The sequence below is a fragment of the Lepidothrix coronata genome, unplaced genomic scaffold (assembly GCF_001604755.1).
Source record: "Lepidothrix coronata isolate B3197 unplaced genomic scaffold, Lepidothrix_coronata-1.0 Scaffold262, whole genome shotgun sequence".
NCBI lineage: Eukaryota > Metazoa > Chordata > Aves > Passeriformes > Pipridae > Lepidothrix > Lepidothrix coronata.
Genome location: NW_016690442.1, coordinates 525,174 through 545,571, shown reverse-complemented (window position 1 = coordinate 545,571; position 20,398 = coordinate 525,174). Strand labels below are relative to the sequence as shown.

Here is a 20,398-nt window from a genome sequence, read left to right as displayed (position 1 = left end):
CCAGTGTGCACACAAGTACGCTCATGGGTACAGTAATCTTTGAAATCACACACATTTCAGTTACTGCTTCTCTGCCCAGCCTTCCATTTCTTTAGCAACATTTGAGAATTAGATTGGTAAGACAGGCTCCAGAATAATTTTCTTAAAATTACAATAGCATTTTTAGGGGTGTTCTAGCTATAATTCAGCAACAATCTATACTAGCTACATCAGGTTTAATAACTGATTGAATACTCTCCTGGGTGCAGGCATACCAAAATGTTTCAGGACAATTGTGTGAGAAGGCAGAGGGCAGTTTTTTATATGCTGTTACTAGCTAGCAAATTGAAGAAGACAATGGGAAAGAAAAAGTGGGATCTTCATTGCCAACACTGAATACAGCTCTCAACAGTTCCCTTTTTGTTTGCAGAAACAAACAAAAGCTGATGAAAACAAGCCCAGCACACTTTGTCTCTTTAACAAAGATCAATGGTTAGAAAGAGTGAAAAAAACCTATTCTGTAGTGCCATAAGGCAGATCCTGCACGGATGATCAAACAACCATCTGTGTCGTCCCTGTTTCTCTGTGGCAAACTCTATTATAGCATGTAAAAGGCTTACACCTTGCTTTTCAGGCTGTCGTGTATTGTAGAGCTCAGATAGGAACACTGCTTCAGTGAGTACAGGAATGTACACTTACACTTCAGCAAAGAATAGTCTTTGCAGACTAAATGTGTCTTTGTTCCCCGTGTCTTTGTTCCTTGGGTTGGATGATCTCTGGCTATCTCACTGCATTTACATAAAGCACATCCCTGTTGCCACTGTGCGAACTGGAATATGCTGCTTTTTGTTTCACCTTTCCATAACCAACATACATCAGTACACTCAATCAAAAAGATGGACCGTGCCCAAAAGTAATATAAGATACAGAGGACAAACATACTTGTCCACTACTCTGGCAACATCATAGCTCTGTTCTGCTCAGTCCTGTTTCACATCTCTCTGTTGTAGCTACCAAATTTTCATTTTCTCAGTTCACAGATCCTTACCTTTCTGTGTTGCTCTGTAGCTTTCCTTGCCTGTGACTAGAGTATCCTCATCAGAGCAACATACAGGTCTCCTGGCTCAAGACTACTGTGCAAATGAAATCACTACAGCCATCCCACAACAGAAGAGGATCCATTGCAATGTCTTAGGAGGCAGATGTCTTCAGTATGGTCTCAGGTCCAATGCAGGGCAGGTTCAGTATCACACGGTGACCAGGATGCAGCTCTAGGGCCAGCTCCATTGTGCAGAAAAGGCTTCTTGCCCACTCCGAGTGTTTTTAGTGGCACACAAAACATCATATCTATAGTTCTGGCTTATCTTCTCTAACAGGTGATTGAAAGGCAATGAATCAACCAAGAAGGTAAAGTTTTCAATACATACAGAGTCAACAGTGCTCTATCTACACACTTGCAAAAATATACTAATTTATGGTTTTATGGGTTGCCTATAAACAACATGAATTGTGGTTTAGAGTAACAGCAGCAATTTGGATATAGCACAAGGAGCAGAATCTGCCATCTAATTCTTTAAAGATAACATCTATTAAATTTTTACTTTTACATTCAAAATCACTAGAAAATATTGGTCAAAAGCTATATGAAATTATTATGTTTAGTAAAAGAAAACCTAGACTTTCAGATCTCTGCTTTACCAATATTTTCTTTTGTATACAGGAAGTTGTTTAAACTCTGGTTCAGTTTTGATGCAATTCCAGAAGTGAGAGATGGAAATAACTAAGCTCAGTGTCTCTTGTCCTTTTTTGAAGAGAGGCTTCAGATGCCCTGTACAAATGCAAGATCCTTTATCATGTAACAAGTCAATCTAGAAGAGATGAGACGGTTTACTCATTGGATAACAGATTGTCTTAGAAATGAATTCTGGTATAGCAACAAGAAATACAGCAAATGAAAATTGCTAATTAATGGTTGCCATTACCTAAATGATAGTAATGCATTTGAGATGCCACTAATGCCCATAATTTCAGAAAGAATTATGGTACAGCACTTTGGATGTCACAGTGTGTTTCCAGGAAAAAACAGTTTCCAAGATTACAGACCTCAGCTATTCACCTGCTTTTAGGACACCCTTATCTAGGGCTAGGTTGCTTTGGGAAGATGCAAAGATGGTGGTCTGAAGGCATTCAGTCAAGCAGCTGGGCCTCATACTGGGCCCAGTATGATTTCAAGGAAAATACACTTAGGGATAAGGACCTTTCTATCTAGTACAGAATAACGGTTTATTTACAGCTGTGGTTTGTGGCAAGAAAAACCCCACAACATATGCTTAGTTTCCCATATCCTGCAGACTTAGTGAACAGCTTTCAGGCAGAAATTCTGTCCCCTATGGTTTATGCTGGTACTGTTGAACTATTACCCAGGAATACCAGTCTTTGAAGCGGTACCTTCTGAAGACAAAGACTGATTTCTCCCCCTTTCAGGGGCGTAGTGGTCTTTGTTCAAGGTGATATTCTTTGTCTCTCATTCCACTTAGTTGACTAGGCAAGATCATAGAATCATAGAATGCTTTGGGTTGGAAGGGACCTTAAAAATCATCCAGTTCCAATCCCCCTGCTATGGCAGGAGTCACTAGACCAGGTTGCTCAGAGCTCTACCTAGCCTGGCCTTGAACACCTCCACGGACAGGGCATCCACAACTTCTCTGGGCAACCTGTTCCAGTGCCTCACCATCCTCACAGTAAAGAATGTTTTCCTAATATCTAATCTAAACTTACTCTCTTTTAATTTAAATCCATTCCATTTTATCCTGTCACTCTTCTGACATGGTCTTGTAAAAAGTCCCTCTCGTCTTTCTTGGAGGCTTCCTTCAGGTACTGGAAGGCCACAGTTAGGTCACCCCTAAGCTGTCTCTTTTCCAGGCTGACAAACCCAATTCTCTCAGCCTTTCCTCATAGGTAAGGTGCTCCATCCCTCTAATCACCTTGCTGGCACTCCTCTGGACTCGCTCCAACAGCTTGATATCCTTCTTGTGCTGGGGACCACAGAGCTGGACACGGCACTGCAGGTGGGCTCTCACCAGAGTGGAATAGAGGGGCAGAATCACCTCCCTGGACCTGCTGCTCACACTGCTTTTGATGCAGCTCAGGATACGTCTGGCTTTCTGGGCTGCAAGTGCACATTGCCAGGTCATGTCCAGCCTCTCATCCACCAGCACTCCCAAGTCCTCCTTGGCAAGGTCGCTCTCGATCTGTTCCTCCCCCAGCCTGTACTGATACTAAGGGTTGCCCTGAGCCAGGTGCAGCACCTTATACTTGTGTCTTGTCAAACCTCATGAGGTTCCCATGAGCCCACATCTTGAGCTTTCCCAGGTCCCTCTGGATGGCATCCCATCCTTCATGTGTGAGGGAAGAAAAGGAAGATGATAACTCATTGCTGTCCACAGAGGCCAATGCAAGAAATAATTAACAAGTAGGCACTGGGCATGCTGCAGAAAGCAAAGGTGACTTCCTTTCTCTAGTCTGCCAACAGTCAGCCATTTCTCACTACCTGTTTAGATACTCATTCATCAGATACAGAAATCAGCATGAGGTATTATAATAATATATCATGGCCGGTGCATGTACATCATTTGATGAAAGAAGCCAGCTGGGTGATATCGAACCAGAGATTTCCTGACATTTTTCAGGAAGGATTTCTTTTTTCTCCTCTTCAGGAAGCAGTCAAAACAAAGATTTGCTGTGCAGCCAAGGGGCAAATCTTACAGGATTTGTGCAATGCACATGGTGTAATGACTGGGGAATGTCTTGGTAACCATGTTCTGGTCCTTTCTTGAAACAAAAAATTGGTCTTTTGAAGTGCCGAAACCCTCTTGCAGGTAGGCTAGATGCTTGGGAGATATCCATTATTTTCAAGGATTTGTAAGAAACTCCACTTGTGGAGGAAAGCAGTAGCAGACAGTCTGACTCACAAGAGTCTTTGGAAGACACCCAGTTTGCAACAAGCTGCCTTGCATGACACAATTTGACATCTGGAGACTTGCTACAGAAATTTCTGAAGTATGGTTCAGGATCTGAAGATCTCATTTGGACACTACCATGCTAAGTGCTCTATCATGCTCATCTGAAGAACTAGAAACAAATGAACAGAACAACAAAGAGAAACAAAACAAAGGAGATGGCAATAAAATCTCAGGGAAGGATGGTGTGGCAACAGTTACAATGTGCTAACACATTTTAAATTGTCCTAATTTTTATCCATTTCACCTGCCTTCAGCCAAGTCATCATTCAAAAGGCCCAAGAAACTTGCTGGGCCACAATTTGGCAGGAACAGTCAACAATTTTTATTCTTAGATATTTTTCAAAAGAAATTTTTAGTAAACATATGGAGACCCGAGTTTTGTAGGTCTGTGGATAAAAAAAAAGATTCCTAGCTGGTATCATGGACAAAATGTATACATGACATTTTCAGAAGATCATATAAATAAGGCAAAACCACTTGAAATCCATGAGGTGAACCTTATGCAGTAATTACTGGAAACAATGTGGAAAAATCCCTTGTCATTTTTCTTCCTCAATCTCAGAAAAAAAACAATTTTATAGGAAAATGAGAGAGTGACAGTTTGGACTTGGCAGTACAGAAACTTTTCAAAGATTCCTTCCTGACTTTTGACATGATAGTAGTCAAGACACAGGGATTTATTCAATCACCCCAAAACATATTTTGGGGAGATTTTATGACTTTTCAACATAACTACACTAAGTACAGTAACTTGTCTCCTCTTAGTATGCAGGAAGGAGACTACACTTTACCCCTGCTATAACTGTGGTGAAATAAGATTTTTTAAAATACTCTTGCAGGGGCACCAAATTGAACTAATGTTCTGGAGTTGTCTTCCATTGCACATCCCAGAACAGGAGCAGGCAAAAGGCTAACCACAGTGCTGAAATTGTTTTTAGAGATAACAGCACCTCTTTCAGCTGCCTCAAACAAATTATAAAAATTTTGTTAATAAAAGATGCATTTTTAACAGCCCCTAAATTCTTAACAATTGAATCAAATTTGGCTTTTTTAAGGCCAATTTGATTTGTTTGTCTGATAGGTTAGATAAACAAGCCACTTCTTTTCAAAGAATATAAGATTTCTCAAGCTCATTGTGTGTGCTGTAGGCATGAACTTGCAGAGAAGAGGCCCTGTTAAGTATACTCTTCTCCCTAGGGAACCCCTATGATTCACTGAATACCACTGGCAAAAGCTTCACACCAGGGTCTCCATACTGATCAGTGATTCTCTCCTTTAAATTGGAAACAGCACTGAAAACTCTGTTTCAATGAGGGCCAGTAAAACATTTTTTTGGTAAGGTAATAGACAGAGCAGACTCTTCAGGGCAGACTTGGTGTCTTCTCACCTTTAGTTCGGTGGAGTTTGTCCTCCTGCATTACAACTATACAGGGAGACTCAGAATCCAACAATTTTGAGATCAGTCTGTGTTTCCTAACTGCTCATCTCTAAGTCAGCAGGGAAACTTCATTCTGTGGAAAAGACAGCATGTTCTAAAGTGGGAAGAAACCAGTTACCAGGTTCATTAAGATGTTTCAGCTTTAGAAACATAAGGTTCTAGAAAGAAGAAAAGGAATTCAAGTCCCATATTTAAATAATGCCTCAGAAGCTTCTTTTGGAAGAAACTTATGACAGATCCACAGGAATAATGCATTCAGAAAGGAAACAGTATGAAGAGGATTAATCAACCATTTACTGCAACCAAAAATCCAACTATTTAAACAGCAGCAAATAACCTATCCAGATTTAAACAGTAAGCCCAGGATTATTATGAGCAGCAAATGTAGGACTGACTGAGGAAAAAAAGTCCTTGGCAGTTTTATCAAGTAAACCTTAAAAAATAAGTCAGGAGCCAGACTACTTTTGTTTCTAGCAAATAATCCAAAATTACGGGAACTGTTGTATTAGTACAAGGTACAGGCCTGAAAGAATGAGGGCTGAGAATCCAAGTCTGTTCTGTAAAGTCATCTGTAAGTCAATGATCTCCTTCACAGGTAAAGAAGAAGAATGGTCTAGCACTGCCAGCCATTCAACTCCATGGATATTGAAACTCCATATTTTGATATGAGGAAGAGGCACAGCACTGAAATTCCTACTCGTAAACAAAGGTCTTGATACCAAAACCTCCTTTCACAGTGTGGAATCGGAGATATGTATGTCAGCCTTTCAAGCATCATAATGAGGAGCATTTCCAACAAACCATGATTGCCCAAAAACATTCTATTCTCAAGACTAGATAATTTCTGGATGTCTTGTTGGCATCCAAGACTAAGTGCTCTATATAGTGTCACGTGCTCTCCCACTGATGGCACTCACATGACTTGTGAGGATGTTTTAAAGGCCAACATAAAACATGTAAAAGGGAACTTAATACTTCATGTAGTGAGTACAAGTCAGCTCTTCTGGAGAGGAGAATCTAATACCTCTCCCTTAATTTTTATGTTGTAGTATGCTCATCAGCTAAACACAGCACAAAATGTGAGTAATGTGTACATCGACCTCCAGGACTCTGATGTACACATTACTCCTTTCAAGACTAACAAATCTGATTCTCTGTCATTAGAACAGGGTGCATAATTTAGAAGTGATGCAAACATCACAGAAGAGGAGAATCCCTCAATTACATTATTCAGTGTCACCAATGAACCGGATTCTAAATGACTGTTGGGGCATTCTACTGGTAATTTTCTTTTCTCACAGTAAAAAAAGGCACTTTTGATGAAACTCGTTGATGAATACAGGGAAGTTAATATCAAAAAAGTAGAGAAAAAATAATCTGCACTTGAGGAACACATATATAATTCTACTCCCCTTGTGCAACTATTATAAATCCAAAATGCTTTGCTATTCTACTTTCCTCCCTTGTACTAGAAGACACTTCCTATAAAATGTCTGCTCTCCCAAGTTGTGTGGGAAACAGTTCTATGCCTTCCCACTGAATCTCTTAACTGAAGCACGCTCTGAGAGGTTTTTGAAAAGGGACAGACATGGAGGTAGCAGAGCTGTGAAGAGACAAAATGCATGTGTTTTCTTTCAGTAGCAGCACCCACCATGCACAAAGACATATATGGACTCCAGGCTGAGGAATAAGGGGAGATGGAAAAAATAAGAGACTGGAATTACAAGATTTGTTCCTGATTCTCTATTGCACATGATCTCAATGTAACAGCATTTGTGCTCAGAGCTGGGATCAGCAGATTCCCAAGGCAAAGGAATACTGCTATGTCCTTTGATGCTCTGGCTGCCCTAACATATCCTGAGAATGAACAGCAGTTTAAGGTCTAGGTGTTTGGCTTCAGGTAAACGACCAGTCTTGATACCCCTAGGGGTTTTTTGTATTTGTTGAAAACAAGAAAAATTTTCCAAGGGCAAAGGATGCAAGGCTTCACTCTCCTGATGCTGACAAAATTCATCCCTTCAAAACGATGGTCATAGACTGCACTGTGCATTTTTCTGAATACTTAAAAAATCTTAGAGACAGGATGTTTGACATACTGCTACTAAGTCATCACAGTTACAGGTGTAAGGTGGGCTACATCTAACATGCAATGCAAAGAAGTTCAGAAAACATGGCTATAACTGAGTACAAATTATTATCCCAAAATGAGTGGGTGGGAGATTGGCAAAGCTGCAAAACAATTAACCTGTGTTCATAATAAGTCAGCATTAACTGGTAATTTTCTTGACAAAGATGTAACAATGCTGCTTCTGCCAATAATTCTCATAAGACAATCACCTTTCCTGGGCTAACTGTATTTAAATCTCTGTCCTTCAAACATCTCTATAGTTTTCAGTGGTGACTGTGATAACCTAAAAAAACAAACTAGAGAACAAAAACAGACATGAGAGTTCCACAAGGATGTATATCCTATAGCTACTCAATCCTGCACATGAAACCCAGTGGAATAAGGATAACTCAGATCCTTCAGGAGGAAAAAAGGAACAGAATTGTTATTTACTGAAGCTAAATCTTATAGGGAAGTAGCCCCTCCAAAATTTCCAGAATGGAGCTGGAAGCTACAGCCAATACCACACATAGCAGAGTAGGCTGTGAGAAGACAGACCCAAGGTCTTGAAGTCCACAGCTGCTGAGGATGTGCAGAAGTCTGAAGTAACAAACTCTGCAACCAAACTTTCACTAATCATGAGCCAACAATTTGATGCACCAGTAGAAACATCTGTCTTCAAGACCTATGGGTGGAATTCAATGATTACAGACAGAAAGGACATGGTCTGAACATAACTTCACAAGATTTTACAAATCTCTTGGTCACTGATGATATGTGATGGCAGCACAGGCAGCAGAAAAATGCTGTAGAGATGCATGAAGAACACAGCTGAAAAAATGCAAAGAAATCCCAACAGGATCATGACTGTCTAACAGAAATGAAAGATAAGCAAATGAAGGAAACAGCTATATCAGAGAGCTGTATTTTGGACAAGTGAAGTATTCAATGTGTTTCATATGTGTGAGTGGAACAGAAAAATTCATGCTTTAAGCAAGTGATGGTATGAACATAATTATTAAATCTTCTCTCAATTTATCTGGTCTTGAGTGACAGAAAAGATGCAGAATTCAAGAGTGGACAAGAACACAATTGTTTCAAGAGAAAACACTTTCCCCTTCTGACATGGTTTCTTCTGTCAGCCCTTTGAGTTGATCGTTATCTACTTGCCAACAGATTAGAATGATCTCTTAACACTGACTATACAGGCTATAAATGATAGGGCAGCTATGGAATAAGAAAAGAGGTCAAACAGGATGTTGAATCCAATCTCAGAGGACTCTGATACAAGCAAAGGGAGATTCTGTACCCTTTGAGAATAGAAATCATACTCCTTGGTGTTGGACAAGGCAGAAGTTGCAAAATAATGAGTTTTCCTTTATCCGTGCACCAACAAAGAGCCAGAGCTGAAGCTGCTTCCTGTTCATTTTAAGGATGGGTAGATCTTCTCTCCAATACATTTTCCAGCTGCTGATGTTGTTTTCTAACACAAGCAAACTAACTTTCATAATGTTAGGCAAATTTTAATTTAGTGGCTGGAGTGCTTCACCAAGCCACTACTGCAACTGATAAGAGCCACCTGGGCCTTAGGATTCAAGCTTGGGTCTGAAAATATCGACCAATTAAAAAAGTTTATAAAGCCTAAACAAACAGAAATCAAAACACAAGCCACACAGAATATAAGCATCCAACAGTGAAACATAAAGACAGATTTAAAATCCTGTCCAGTAAAATGACAGCAAATATTTTGGGGGTGTGAATTAATAACTGAAATTGCAACCAAAACAAACAAATGAAATTACTTTATTCAAATGGATCATTTCCATGGCTCTGTGCCAAAATTCAAGATGGCAACAAACACAGATATCTCCAGTCATATGTTCTAATATTTTTCTCTGCTGATGGTTGCCATGTGATGAAAGCACAGAATTGTGGCTGTTACCAGACTAGGACAGACTGAAATGGCTGAGCAAATGAGATTTTATGTTCAAACCTGGACCTTAGGAAGAACAACTGGAGGAAAGATTTCTTGTCTTACAGAAAGATCTCACAGTTAGTGATCACGAATAGGTGGAAGGAAGGGACCCAAAGACTCAGCAGCAGAAGCTCTCAGAGGCAATCATTCACCTCAGCTTGCAGGCGTATCACCACAGTCTGCTTCCACAGATGTTCAGGTACTCTCGTCAGTGGGTTTTCCTCTCACCAAGGCCTCCTCTTCTCTCTTTTCTGGCTGTTAGGGGAGTGTAGTGGCATGAAGTCACTGCTGCTTTTTCCTTTACCCCATACTTGAAGCAATGCTCTGGATTCCTCACCTGGTGTGTGTTAATCTTTCTCTGCGAGCAGAGGCTGGAAAAAAACAAAGTTTTTTTACTCAAAGATTTTAAGTAATCATGGAGGACTGTTATGTGTGGAAAAACTGCTGTACTGCTCTGCACATCTCAGCCATTACCAGAAATCTGGGTCTCCCTATCACACAACTTCTCTCTGCCCTAGTAGAGGAGATCACAAATCAATATAACAAAACTTAAATTCATAAACTACTGTGTGAAAAAGTAGTCTTGGTATTCCTCTTGAGCACCAGAATACCTTCTTCACTCTTTGCTTCTGACTCACATGACTCATCTATTCACATGCATCCTCCTCTAAATCCTTCTTCCATATCAGTATGCTTTGTCTTTTTTGTTTAGGTCTTTTACTCATTTCCTTGTATGGGAATCTGCTTCCCCACTTCAAGACATGTTGAGGACCTTGGTGCAGGAGAGATGGGGGTATGAGAAGGTTGATCTTTAAAAGAAACCAAATGGGGATAAGGAAAAAAAAATTTTCTTCCTGTTATTATAAAGATATATTTTTGACTTCTACATACTGCAACATTCTCCTATTTAGGCATGTTATGGAGAAAAGTCAATATAATCTTCACTTCTTTTACTTAAACATCTTTATACAATCCTTTAAAAAGAAAAATCCAAAACACTTAGAAATGTACGAAGTTTATTTTGGACAGTTTGCATTTTGCAGCTAATCTAGTAGGTAAAGCTTGTCCTGTGTATTGGCACATTGGCTTGCTCCTAAACATGAGTGACATTTGTTGAGAGCTGTTTATTAAAAATATTGCTGTATCTTAAAAAATACACTCTCCTTGAAAGTCCAGCACAGAGACAAACACCACAGAGCACAGAGGACCTGGAAATATGTTTCAAAAGCAGGATTGCCAGCTATGTCACTGCACAGAAAGTTTGGAAACTGAATTAAAAATCAAACTGTCAACCATGTGTATTAAGATAGGATACCAGTCCAGAAACTTATCCCTTGGCAATATGCTGAAATAAAGGAAACAAAGGCACATGAGAGGCAGCCAATTTCAACCTCATTTCCCTCTTTTGAAGAGACCTTTGAGCTTTCCTATTTCTACAGAAATGCACAGTACAGTTTGTCTTTTCTCACAAACTGAATTAAAATCACTTTGCTCGAGCTCTTGCATGGCTACCTTGAGGACTGAGCACAGAGAGGAGCATTCCTATGTCTACAAGCAAATATATAGGTTCCTAACATGAGTGCAGCTCATGGCCAATACAATAATTTCATAAATATTAATGTATATAATTCTATGAAGTTTTATAATTTCAAAGGTACTGGTGAGCATTTCATCTCCTCTTCTGGTTGAGTAAGTGGAACAGAAAAAAACCTCATTCCTGACAGGAGCCAATATTAAGGGTTGATTCTCTCCAGTGATAAGAGTCATTGCAGTGAATCACCACAAAAAACAGAATGAATTTCCTTTATTCTCTGCCTGCCAGGAGGTGTTAAAATATCTGCCCGTATGTCTGTCCACATGTTTACACACCATTACGCCATACATGAGTGCACCTCTAAAACTCAGAACAGTCACACAGTGGGAAGAAAAGGATTACCTCCATTTTATGGATATGATTCTGAGTTACAAGGAAATCACAGGAGTTCTGTAAAGTCATTTAAGAGATGCCTGCACACTAAAATTCAGTGCCATATAGACTTTCCCAGCAGAGAAGTACACAGCCTTGGTCACACACCAGCACCTAATCTACTGTGCTTCCAAGCTGCAGGAATGAGACAGAGCAGAGAGCACTAGGCTAGAAGACAGTACTGGGTCAGGGACCCATGCTAATATTTTTTAGAGCTAGTTTGGGCTGTTTCATCATATCTGCAGAAAGTTTGCGGGAGAACTGAGAAGCATGTTGAAGTCTCATGAATCTAGTGTTGAAAGCAGGAACTTTCTTTCTCCCTGAAAAGCTAGGATTATCCTAGAAGTTCAGATTTTTTTTTATCCCAGAGCAGAGGGAATTTCTAATCCGAGTGATGCTCAGCATTCTCTTGATAATATACAGTGCAACTAAGAAAGGCAATAAATAAATGGGGTTTATTTATATCCACGGCTGACTGACACTAGCAAGCAAGGACAGCTGAAAACAGAAAGACAGCCCTCCCTCCCCCATATTTTGGGCACAATTTAAACCTGCCTTGCTGGACCAGGCAGGCCAGAGAAAGCACCAAGTCCAAGTCATGAAAATTTTCTTGGGGGCGTGGGAGGTGGGGAGGGGGGAGGGTGTGTGTGTGTGGGGAGAGTGTGATGTATGTGTGTGACAAAGACAGTACACGCAACTGTCACAAACAGTATAAACAACTGTATTCCAGTGAAGTCTTCCTGCACAAAAAGAGCAGCAAGCAGACTCATTCACAAGAGAGAAACAGCAGTGGAAATCAGCATGAGCCTTCCTGCTTCCCATTTTAAAGAGACTGTGTCTTTAACACATACACACCCTGACTGCTAATGCCCTTCTGTACTTGACAGCCTTCATTCTAATATCTCTCATTCACCTCCTTACTCCCCAGTTTTTTGTGGCTCTCTCTTCTCTGGCTCTTCCCCATGTTTCATTTCATAACTTCACACTCCTTTTACCCTATTCACACCCATTTTGGCTTCTGTTTTAGTTCTCAATAAAATAATGCCAGATTAAAACAAAATCCAATTTGGATGGGTGAAATCATCCTCTCTATAGGTAGCTTAATGCCAAAGGGCCAGATGTGAGACAGAAGTAGCCAAGATATTATATAACCTCTCCCCAGTCTTTGCACACCTGATCTTGAATGACATTTCCAACACAGCAAGAAAATACAGGCAGTTTGTCACCACCTCACGACTGAGAACAAGCAATAATCAGCTGCCAGTCAGGCAAAAATGCCAATTGCCTGAATTCATTACTTATCCTGCTTCAGAGTTTTCTTTGAGTCTGTCAGAAGTGAAGGCTCCTAAAATTCAAGCTGGGTTCTAGTTCTTAAACAGGAAAGCCAATTTCTAGAGACTGTTCTTTCCTTTTTCTCCTGCTTTCCCAGGAGAAGTCCTGACACTTGGAATGTCCTTTCAGTGGCATGAGATCAGTAGCAACAGGAAAAAGCTCCTTCCTTTCATAAAAGAAAGCCAAAAGGGTGAGTAAAGGTGTGAGAGGCGGGCTGCTCTCACAGGTTAAGGAATAAATGTAATTTCTGATCATTAGAAGTGAACACTGACCCTCAGATCTACCTGAGAGGCCATGGCTGAGTTGGACATTGTCTTCTTAACATCATCTGAGAAGGGCCTGGAATGCTGCTTCTGGCAGCACTTTACACTCTGCTGAGATTTAATAAGACTTACATACAGTTTTTTCATAACTGGATAAATTCAAACATAGTCATGTCCTGTATCTGTTTTAAAGGTACTGATTAGAAATATCAATATTTGCTCATTGCTAGTCATAAGGTAATGTTCCCTGCCCCTTCAAAGAGTATTAAGAAATGGGGTAAGAAGAAGGTCTTTTTTAACCCTCATCCTTTCCCTTCTGGTCCATCTGGTACTACAGGCTTGTGTGTCATTATCTGACCTGGGACTGATGCAACAACTAAAGCAGGGAGAGGAACTGTTTTTTCCCCTTCCTCTTTGCCCCCTTTATAAAACTGTGGAAGTCAGTATGGGTAAGAGAGAGACGATCCAGGATGTTTTGGTGATGCATGAAAGAACAATGGATTTAGGAAGATAATTATTAGAACAAATATGAAACTAAATATCCTTTCATTGTGACTGATTCTTTGCCCTCCCATAAAGGGAGGCACAACAGTAGGATTCAACTCAAGCTCCACTGCTTTCCAAACTATGGTAAAATGGCCCAATTCTGTTTCTCAATAATCCTTTCTCTGCATGGAGACAGCACTACAGAGAGATGCTGACAGAATGTTAACTGTTAACAAAAGGCTGCAGGGCGAGAGGCCGCACTGGAAAAATACAATGCAAAGTGCTGGATATGACACTGGAGTTCCCTCTTCAGTGACCCACCTAGAGCTTCTCAGCCAGATAGGTGTGTCTGGGAGGATTTATGTGGAAGAGCTCATCATTACTCCATTCCTGGATTAGGGTAAGCAATGAGGTGATATCAAAAGTTGTTCTTCTGTGTCATAAAATATCTTGTGCTGGAGATGCCCAAGTAGTCTGAGGTCGAGGTTACTTGAGGTGCCCATTTGAAGGTCACCTTTTAAAGTGAAGACCACTTGTGCAGTCAGTCACAGCAACAACAGAGAGAACCAGGAGGGTGGCAAATGAAGACTGGAATTAACAGGATTAGTGAAAGGGAGGAGGCGTACCAGCAATGTGCTGTGCAGAAACCTGAGTGATTTCTTTTCCCAGCTGCTCCTGATGAAGGATTTGGACAGTGTGGTGAGACCAGCTGAAATCATAGCCAAGGTTCCTCTTGGGAATGTGGTAACAACGTAAAAATAAATACACTGGTGTTCAACAATCTACTGCCTTCCGAGACTGCAGGAAACCTGGCAGAAGCTGAGGAAGCCTGGACAAGGCTGGGCAGCTGGGAATTCCACTCCAGTGCAACAAATGGCTGTGAGTCTGAAACAGGCCATGTACAGTGGTAACAGTACATATTCCATCCCATTCCTACCCTTTGTCATCCAAGAGAGTTGAGAGACATTGGCTGATAAAAGAATCTCCAAATTCCAGGCATTTTTTTTCTGTTTAGATCTGGCAAACAATATGAAGTGATTATATATGTCTTGTTTAAATGACTGCTGTGTTTACTTGCCTTTTTTTTTCTGGTTCAGAACAATTTTAAAGCTTGTACTTTTGCATACCTGCTAAACCAATCTCGTTTTCCTTAGGCTCACATAAAAGAGGCTGCATTTTTAAGGTATGATGTTAATTCAAGCAGTGAGTAGACAACAGCCAGTCAAGGCTTAGCACAACCAGAGTTAACTCCAATTTCAGAACTAGACATACAGTAACATGACCTTCTTTTGAAGGACCATACAGTAATCTTGAATATAAAAAATTTTAGAAATACACGGTCTACCTGTAGATTTTCTGTAAAATGAAAAAAATCTGGTGCATGCTAGATGGTGAGAAGAGGAAGTACAAAAGTGCTCCTTACTGTCACTAGTTTGCAAGCAGGCTCCATTCATTGCTCTAAACTGGACCACACCACTTGTACATTCTTCATATTTGGATGGCATTCAGACACTGCTCTCCACCTTAGCCTACAGAAGAAAATTACTAGAAAACAAAGAACAGCAGCCTGCTTTCTGCATGGAGGAGATCCAAACCAGTTTATTAATCCCCATATTCTTCAACTAGTCTCTTGGCAGTCCAGGATCCAGTTTTAAGTCCTTATAGATGATGATACACTTTATTTCAAAGAGTTGCATATTTTCAGGACTTGGCATTCATGCAGATTTGGAGGCCAGGTGAATGTCCAAAATAAACAGACAACTGTGCATCACCCTGCAACTAAGCTGAGACACAGACCTAGGAATCACAGGGAATAAAATCAAGTCTATACCAACTAGCTCAAGAAGTTTCCTCTCTAGTTTCAGACTGAGTTTTGACATTCACTTGTGTGATGTATTCTCAGGGGAACTAAAACATAAATAAATTAATTTTTTAGGACTCATGTTTTAAACCAGACTACACAGAGATCCAAGACTTTGCATGAATTATTGGTCTTCACGGCTGTCAAACTCAAAATGCATATTACCAATTTTTACCTCCCCTAATCAGCAATTCTAATGTTTTTTCTCTCCTCCCAGCACACACAGTGGAAAAGTCATGTGGTCACTAGTAAGGTAAGCATTAGCACAATAAAACTGCATCACTGTTAATCAGTCTAACAAGGTGAAAGTCCTATCAAGTTTGGAGTCAGGCATCAGTCTTGCCTAGTTTTAATCATGATTCATATTTGTTTGTTATTATATAGGGTATTAGTGGATTATGGTTTTACCAGATCAAAACAGAATGCCAGAAGCATTCTGTGTTCTGAAGTTTTAAAATAAAAATTTCACAAACTCTCAAGAAACTGTCAGGAAATGAAGGGGAAAAGCCTAAAGACAAAACATAGATTTCACTCATACAGCAACTCAACATTTGCTGTTACCTTTGCAAATGAGAATGAGAATCACATTTTGAGTTGGAAGGGACCCACATGGATCATCAAGTGAATGGCCCATACAAGGATCAAACCCTCAAACCAAATAAAATCAACTTGTGCATCTACTCCACAACTACACGGAGGGGTTATCCATGCTTCCAGATTGTTCCTGTCTCCAGGCTCTTGCAGAGAAGAGTACAGCTCAGGAACAGAGAAGCTGCGGTTATATTTTCATGAAGTGCTCTTCATGCTCTATTTTCCCTAAAACCTGCTTTGTGTTAGCATTTTCAAAAAGGAAAACTAATAAATATAATTAATTCCTAACTGTGAGGTCCTACATATAGCCACACATTCCTTGGCATTACTTTCCAATTGTTCAAAAGCTAAATTCTAGTGGAAAAATTATATCTTTTTCACCTAGACCTTCACTATTTTGAGAAAATGAATTCACACACTATTCACCTAATGGCACTAGAGAGAAACAGAAAATAAAGCAGCAAAACACAAAAAAATGTCTCCATACACCTTACATTTTTAATATATAAACAAAAAATGACAAGTCTGACCATCATCTGAACTCATCATAACAAGCACAGCCTCCTAAAGACAACCTGGAACTGAAAAACCCACCACAGCACTTAGCTTAGCTGTTACTCAGCCAGTTATATTCTGAAGAAGACTTGGATAAGAGAACTGATTTCTTAATTCACAATCACCCTATTTCAATAATACTAATTGAATTGCTAAATTCTGTGAAGCAGGAAACATTCAGTGTAATGCTGAGGGACCCTCAAATTAACACAGAATAAAAAAAGCAATGCGATTATGGCTGTATTTTCAGAAAGACTAACAACCCACCAGTGGCTGAATTTTCAACTTCAGTGAAAAATCATGTTAGATGCATTTTGAATGCTCCCTGGAGCTAGTGATTCTTGGTATTTCTTTAATAGAATAAGTCCTGTTAAACTTTCAGGAATTTTTATAAGAAACTGTCTGTTCAGACACTACAAATAACGCCCCAGTGATATCTTGCAGATTTAGCTTCCTGTCTGTAGATAGTCATGAGGATCTCTGTCTTCTCTATCATTACATCAATGGCACATAGCTCACACAACTTCTGCCTCCTCATTAAATGTAGATGAGGCCCTAGGAATCAGAGGCTGCCACACTGTCTTCTAGCGGTGGCTTGTTTCAGAATCCTGAGCTGCTTTGCAGAAACGTTGACTTTTACTCTCCCTTTTATGTCAAAGGATCTGTCCTCAAGAGACTGATCCCACTGCACAAGTGTCTACAACTGCTATTCTGCAGTTGGCAGCACTAACCACCAGTGAACTGTTTTTTGGATAATCTGGTTAAAAGTTTCCATACTGCCTGACTCTCTCTTCCATTGAGCATCATCCTGACTTCTGGTTAGATGACTTATGACACTTTTATGCTGCTTCTCCACAGAGGCCCATAACTATTCTCAGAAAGGATGTTAGAGAAGAAGGCTTATCCAAGCTTCTCAGACATTTTTGAGTATTTGCGTGTGTGTTTATACAGAGGTTCTGCCTGGTTCCTCTTTTATCTCTGCAACTTTTCAGAGCCTTCTATCTTTAAATGCTTGCAGTTTATGATTTGTGTGTCCAACCTCTCTAGTTGGTATTTAGGATACTAAATATATGTGAAACATAACCCCAAATAAACTGTTGCTGAGGGGAAATTGGGGCTCTAGAGTAAGCAATCAATGGAGAGAGTGAAGAAGAAAACCAGATGTTCCTACAGCAAGGACCAGAGTAGTTTCTGAGACACACAAACTGGGCACCAAAGCCTCTGAGGCATACCAGTGGCATGGTGCAAACTGAAGAAAATATCATTCCCCAGTTTCCAAGAACAAACATTCTGCTCTAGTTAGTTTAATCATTGAAACACTTAGCACTGTTCGTGGAGCTATATACCTCTTCTAGCAACAAGGAGGCTTTGAGTGACCATTCACTATGGTGCTGCTAGCCTACCCCTAGCCAAACTAGGGCTTTATGTAAGCCCTGACACTCTTAGCTACATGGCAGGCTAAACCCTTTGTTTGATCTTCAGAGAAGATAAGTTTAGTACAGTGCAGCCAGTCTAGTCCTACAGGAGGAAACATGAGCTGAAGTTCTCAGTTCTCACTGGATTACAAGTATTCACAGAGAAGGTGACCACCCTGAACTTTGTAGTTGTTATCTAGCCTATATTCTTTCTCCAGCTCTGACTGTTGCCTTCCAGCATTATTATAATCAACAATCCTCATGCATGCACTGAATAAATACTCACAGAAATGGGAAAGGACAGCAAAATGCTACCTATAGTTATCATGGACACACATAACAACAATAGTACCCAGAGAAGATGTAAAGATTCTCTTGCAAAAGTTAAAATTACAGCGGGACAACTGTGACAGTGCCCTTCAAAGTGTGAAAAAGAAGGCAGAATTCAGCACACAAACACCTTTCTCTAAGTCCACTAAACAAACAAATTTCTTCAGTATATTGACAACTCCATTTTTACATTTACTTGCAAGTTTGTCTGTAACCTTACTTAATATCTGTACTAAAAACTTAACTTGAACTATATAGTAGACCAGAACTTCTGCCTGAGCTACACATATACTAAAGGGTTGACATAGTTTCATTTATTTTGATAATCCCATCATACGCCAGAATACGTTGTCACGTTCCAATGTGCTGTAGGGTCTTTTTTACTGACTAAGGCTATTCACCCTATAAAATTTCTGGTAGGAATTTTTGGCAGGTGGTAAAGTGTGGGAGGCAGTTTGGAACTGTACATTAAGTGCATTAGCTAAAGGATCAGCAATAAAATCACCAACATTAATAATGAAAATGTCATCTTTAAATTTCAGAGATAAATATCAAAGAGATGAACTGGGTAGTTCACCCCTATGCAACCTTTTCTTTCAGCCTATGAAAACACACAGATCACTGCATTAGTGATACTCAAGTCATATTTTCAGGGTTTCACAGCAAAACAAAAGGTCAGAAATACAATTTTTCAAAGCATTCTAGAACATAATTTGTCCATATATTCCATTACAGCACTATCACAAATTACTGTGGGCCGTGGATAATATGGGTTCCTCAAGACTACACTCGACCTGCCAACTGGTCTGCATCCATGAAAAATGGATTTGGGTCCTCATTTGCTGAGAACTTAACAGCACATAAACCTGTTTGAACTAAGTAGCCATTAGGGAACAATGAAGATTTGATTCTGTAAGTCTCTGATTTTCCTTTGGGAACTTTCACCTCTACTGATTGACTTCACTATGCAGCTGACTCACAAGTCTCAGCTATGTCTTTCTGAACTCAGGGGCTTTTCTGCAACAGTGAAGAAAAATGTAAAGAATGTTCCAGCCCTATATTACAGGCCAAGCTTAAACAACAGAGTATCTTGAGCCAAAGCCTAGAGCAAAGAGGAGCCATTTTAGCCAAGGTGCTTTTTTCCCCCCCAGCCACATTTTTAGGAATCTTCCTCTTCCAACTCTATGAAACTCAGCCTTTGCTCCCTTCTGTTTAGCCTTTTTTAAACCCAGGAAGAATAAATTCCCTGCACAGCTGAACCCAGATTGTTACCTAGGATCCACTACATGCAGAGGAGTCAGCTGTTTCTTCTTGCTGGGAAAGTTTTTTCCCCACCAGTTCTTGAAAAAGATTAAAGCATCCCAGCATGCCCACCCCCACTTTCCTGGTCTTTGGCACCGGCACTCACCTGTGGAATTTGTCCCTGGCTCACGGGATGCAGCACTGTGAAGGCTGTTCTGGAATCCATTCAGTTTCTTTTCAGTGGAGGTCACCCTAAGAGGTAAAAGCATCAAATCAGACAGTGATAAGAAGTGATATATCAAGGAGGAATGAAACTCAAACAAAAAATTGAGAATTCTCCCAGTTTACATCATCTCACTGGGATTGTAACTATGAAGCTGTGTCTGAACACGGTATGAAAAAGGCAGAGACAGCAACTGAATCCAAAAAGATAGAGCAAGACAGATGAACACTCAAGCCACTAGCAAGACTTCCATGTGATTAAAACACTTAATTGTCTCATGTGCCTTGGAAGCTGATTCTGGAGAATAAAGAACATAGTAAAAGGTACCACCAAGGTACTACTTGTAATTACAACAAGTAATGCTGTGGTCATCTTATTCCAGTGATTTGAACTAAAGTGATTAACCAACCTTCAAGCAGAAATGCATATGCTGTCAAAAACACGCTAAATTCAAAGTTAAGTCCTTGCATCTTGCCTCAGCAGAGAGAACTCATCTAGGCAAGGTTTCTTACTTATCTTGGAAACTGGGACCCCTGGGATCCATACAATTTCCAGTAGTCCAATGCTATTCCTCAAGCATTCCTCAATGCAAATCCTCCTGCATTGATCTTAG

At 40.1% G+C, this 20,398-nt stretch overlaps 1 protein-coding gene across 10 annotated transcripts in view; it reads right to left on the bottom strand.

Annotated features, from left to right (window-relative positions):
• Positions 1-9,323: 9,323 nt before the first annotated feature.
• Positions 9,324-20,398, bottom strand: part of TTLL5 (tubulin tyrosine ligase like 5) — a 139,150-nt gene continuing 128,075 nt past the window's right edge. For 8 of the 10 annotated variants that reach the window (XM_017835686.1, XM_017835683.1, XM_017835691.1 and 5 more), the window contains 3 exons: positions 19,729-19,814; positions 9,859-9,892; positions 9,324-9,776 (listed from right to left, as the gene is read on the bottom strand). In XM_017835686.1, the coding sequence (XP_017691175.1) occupies positions 9,746-9,776; positions 9,859-9,892; positions 19,729-19,814 (151 nt within the window). In that variant the 3' untranslated portion in view covers positions 9,324-9,745. Of the gene's footprint in view, positions 9,893-19,728; positions 19,815-20,398 lie in introns of those variants that run through there. The other 2 variants (XR_001878194.1, XR_001878195.1) reach the window with 2 other exon arrangements.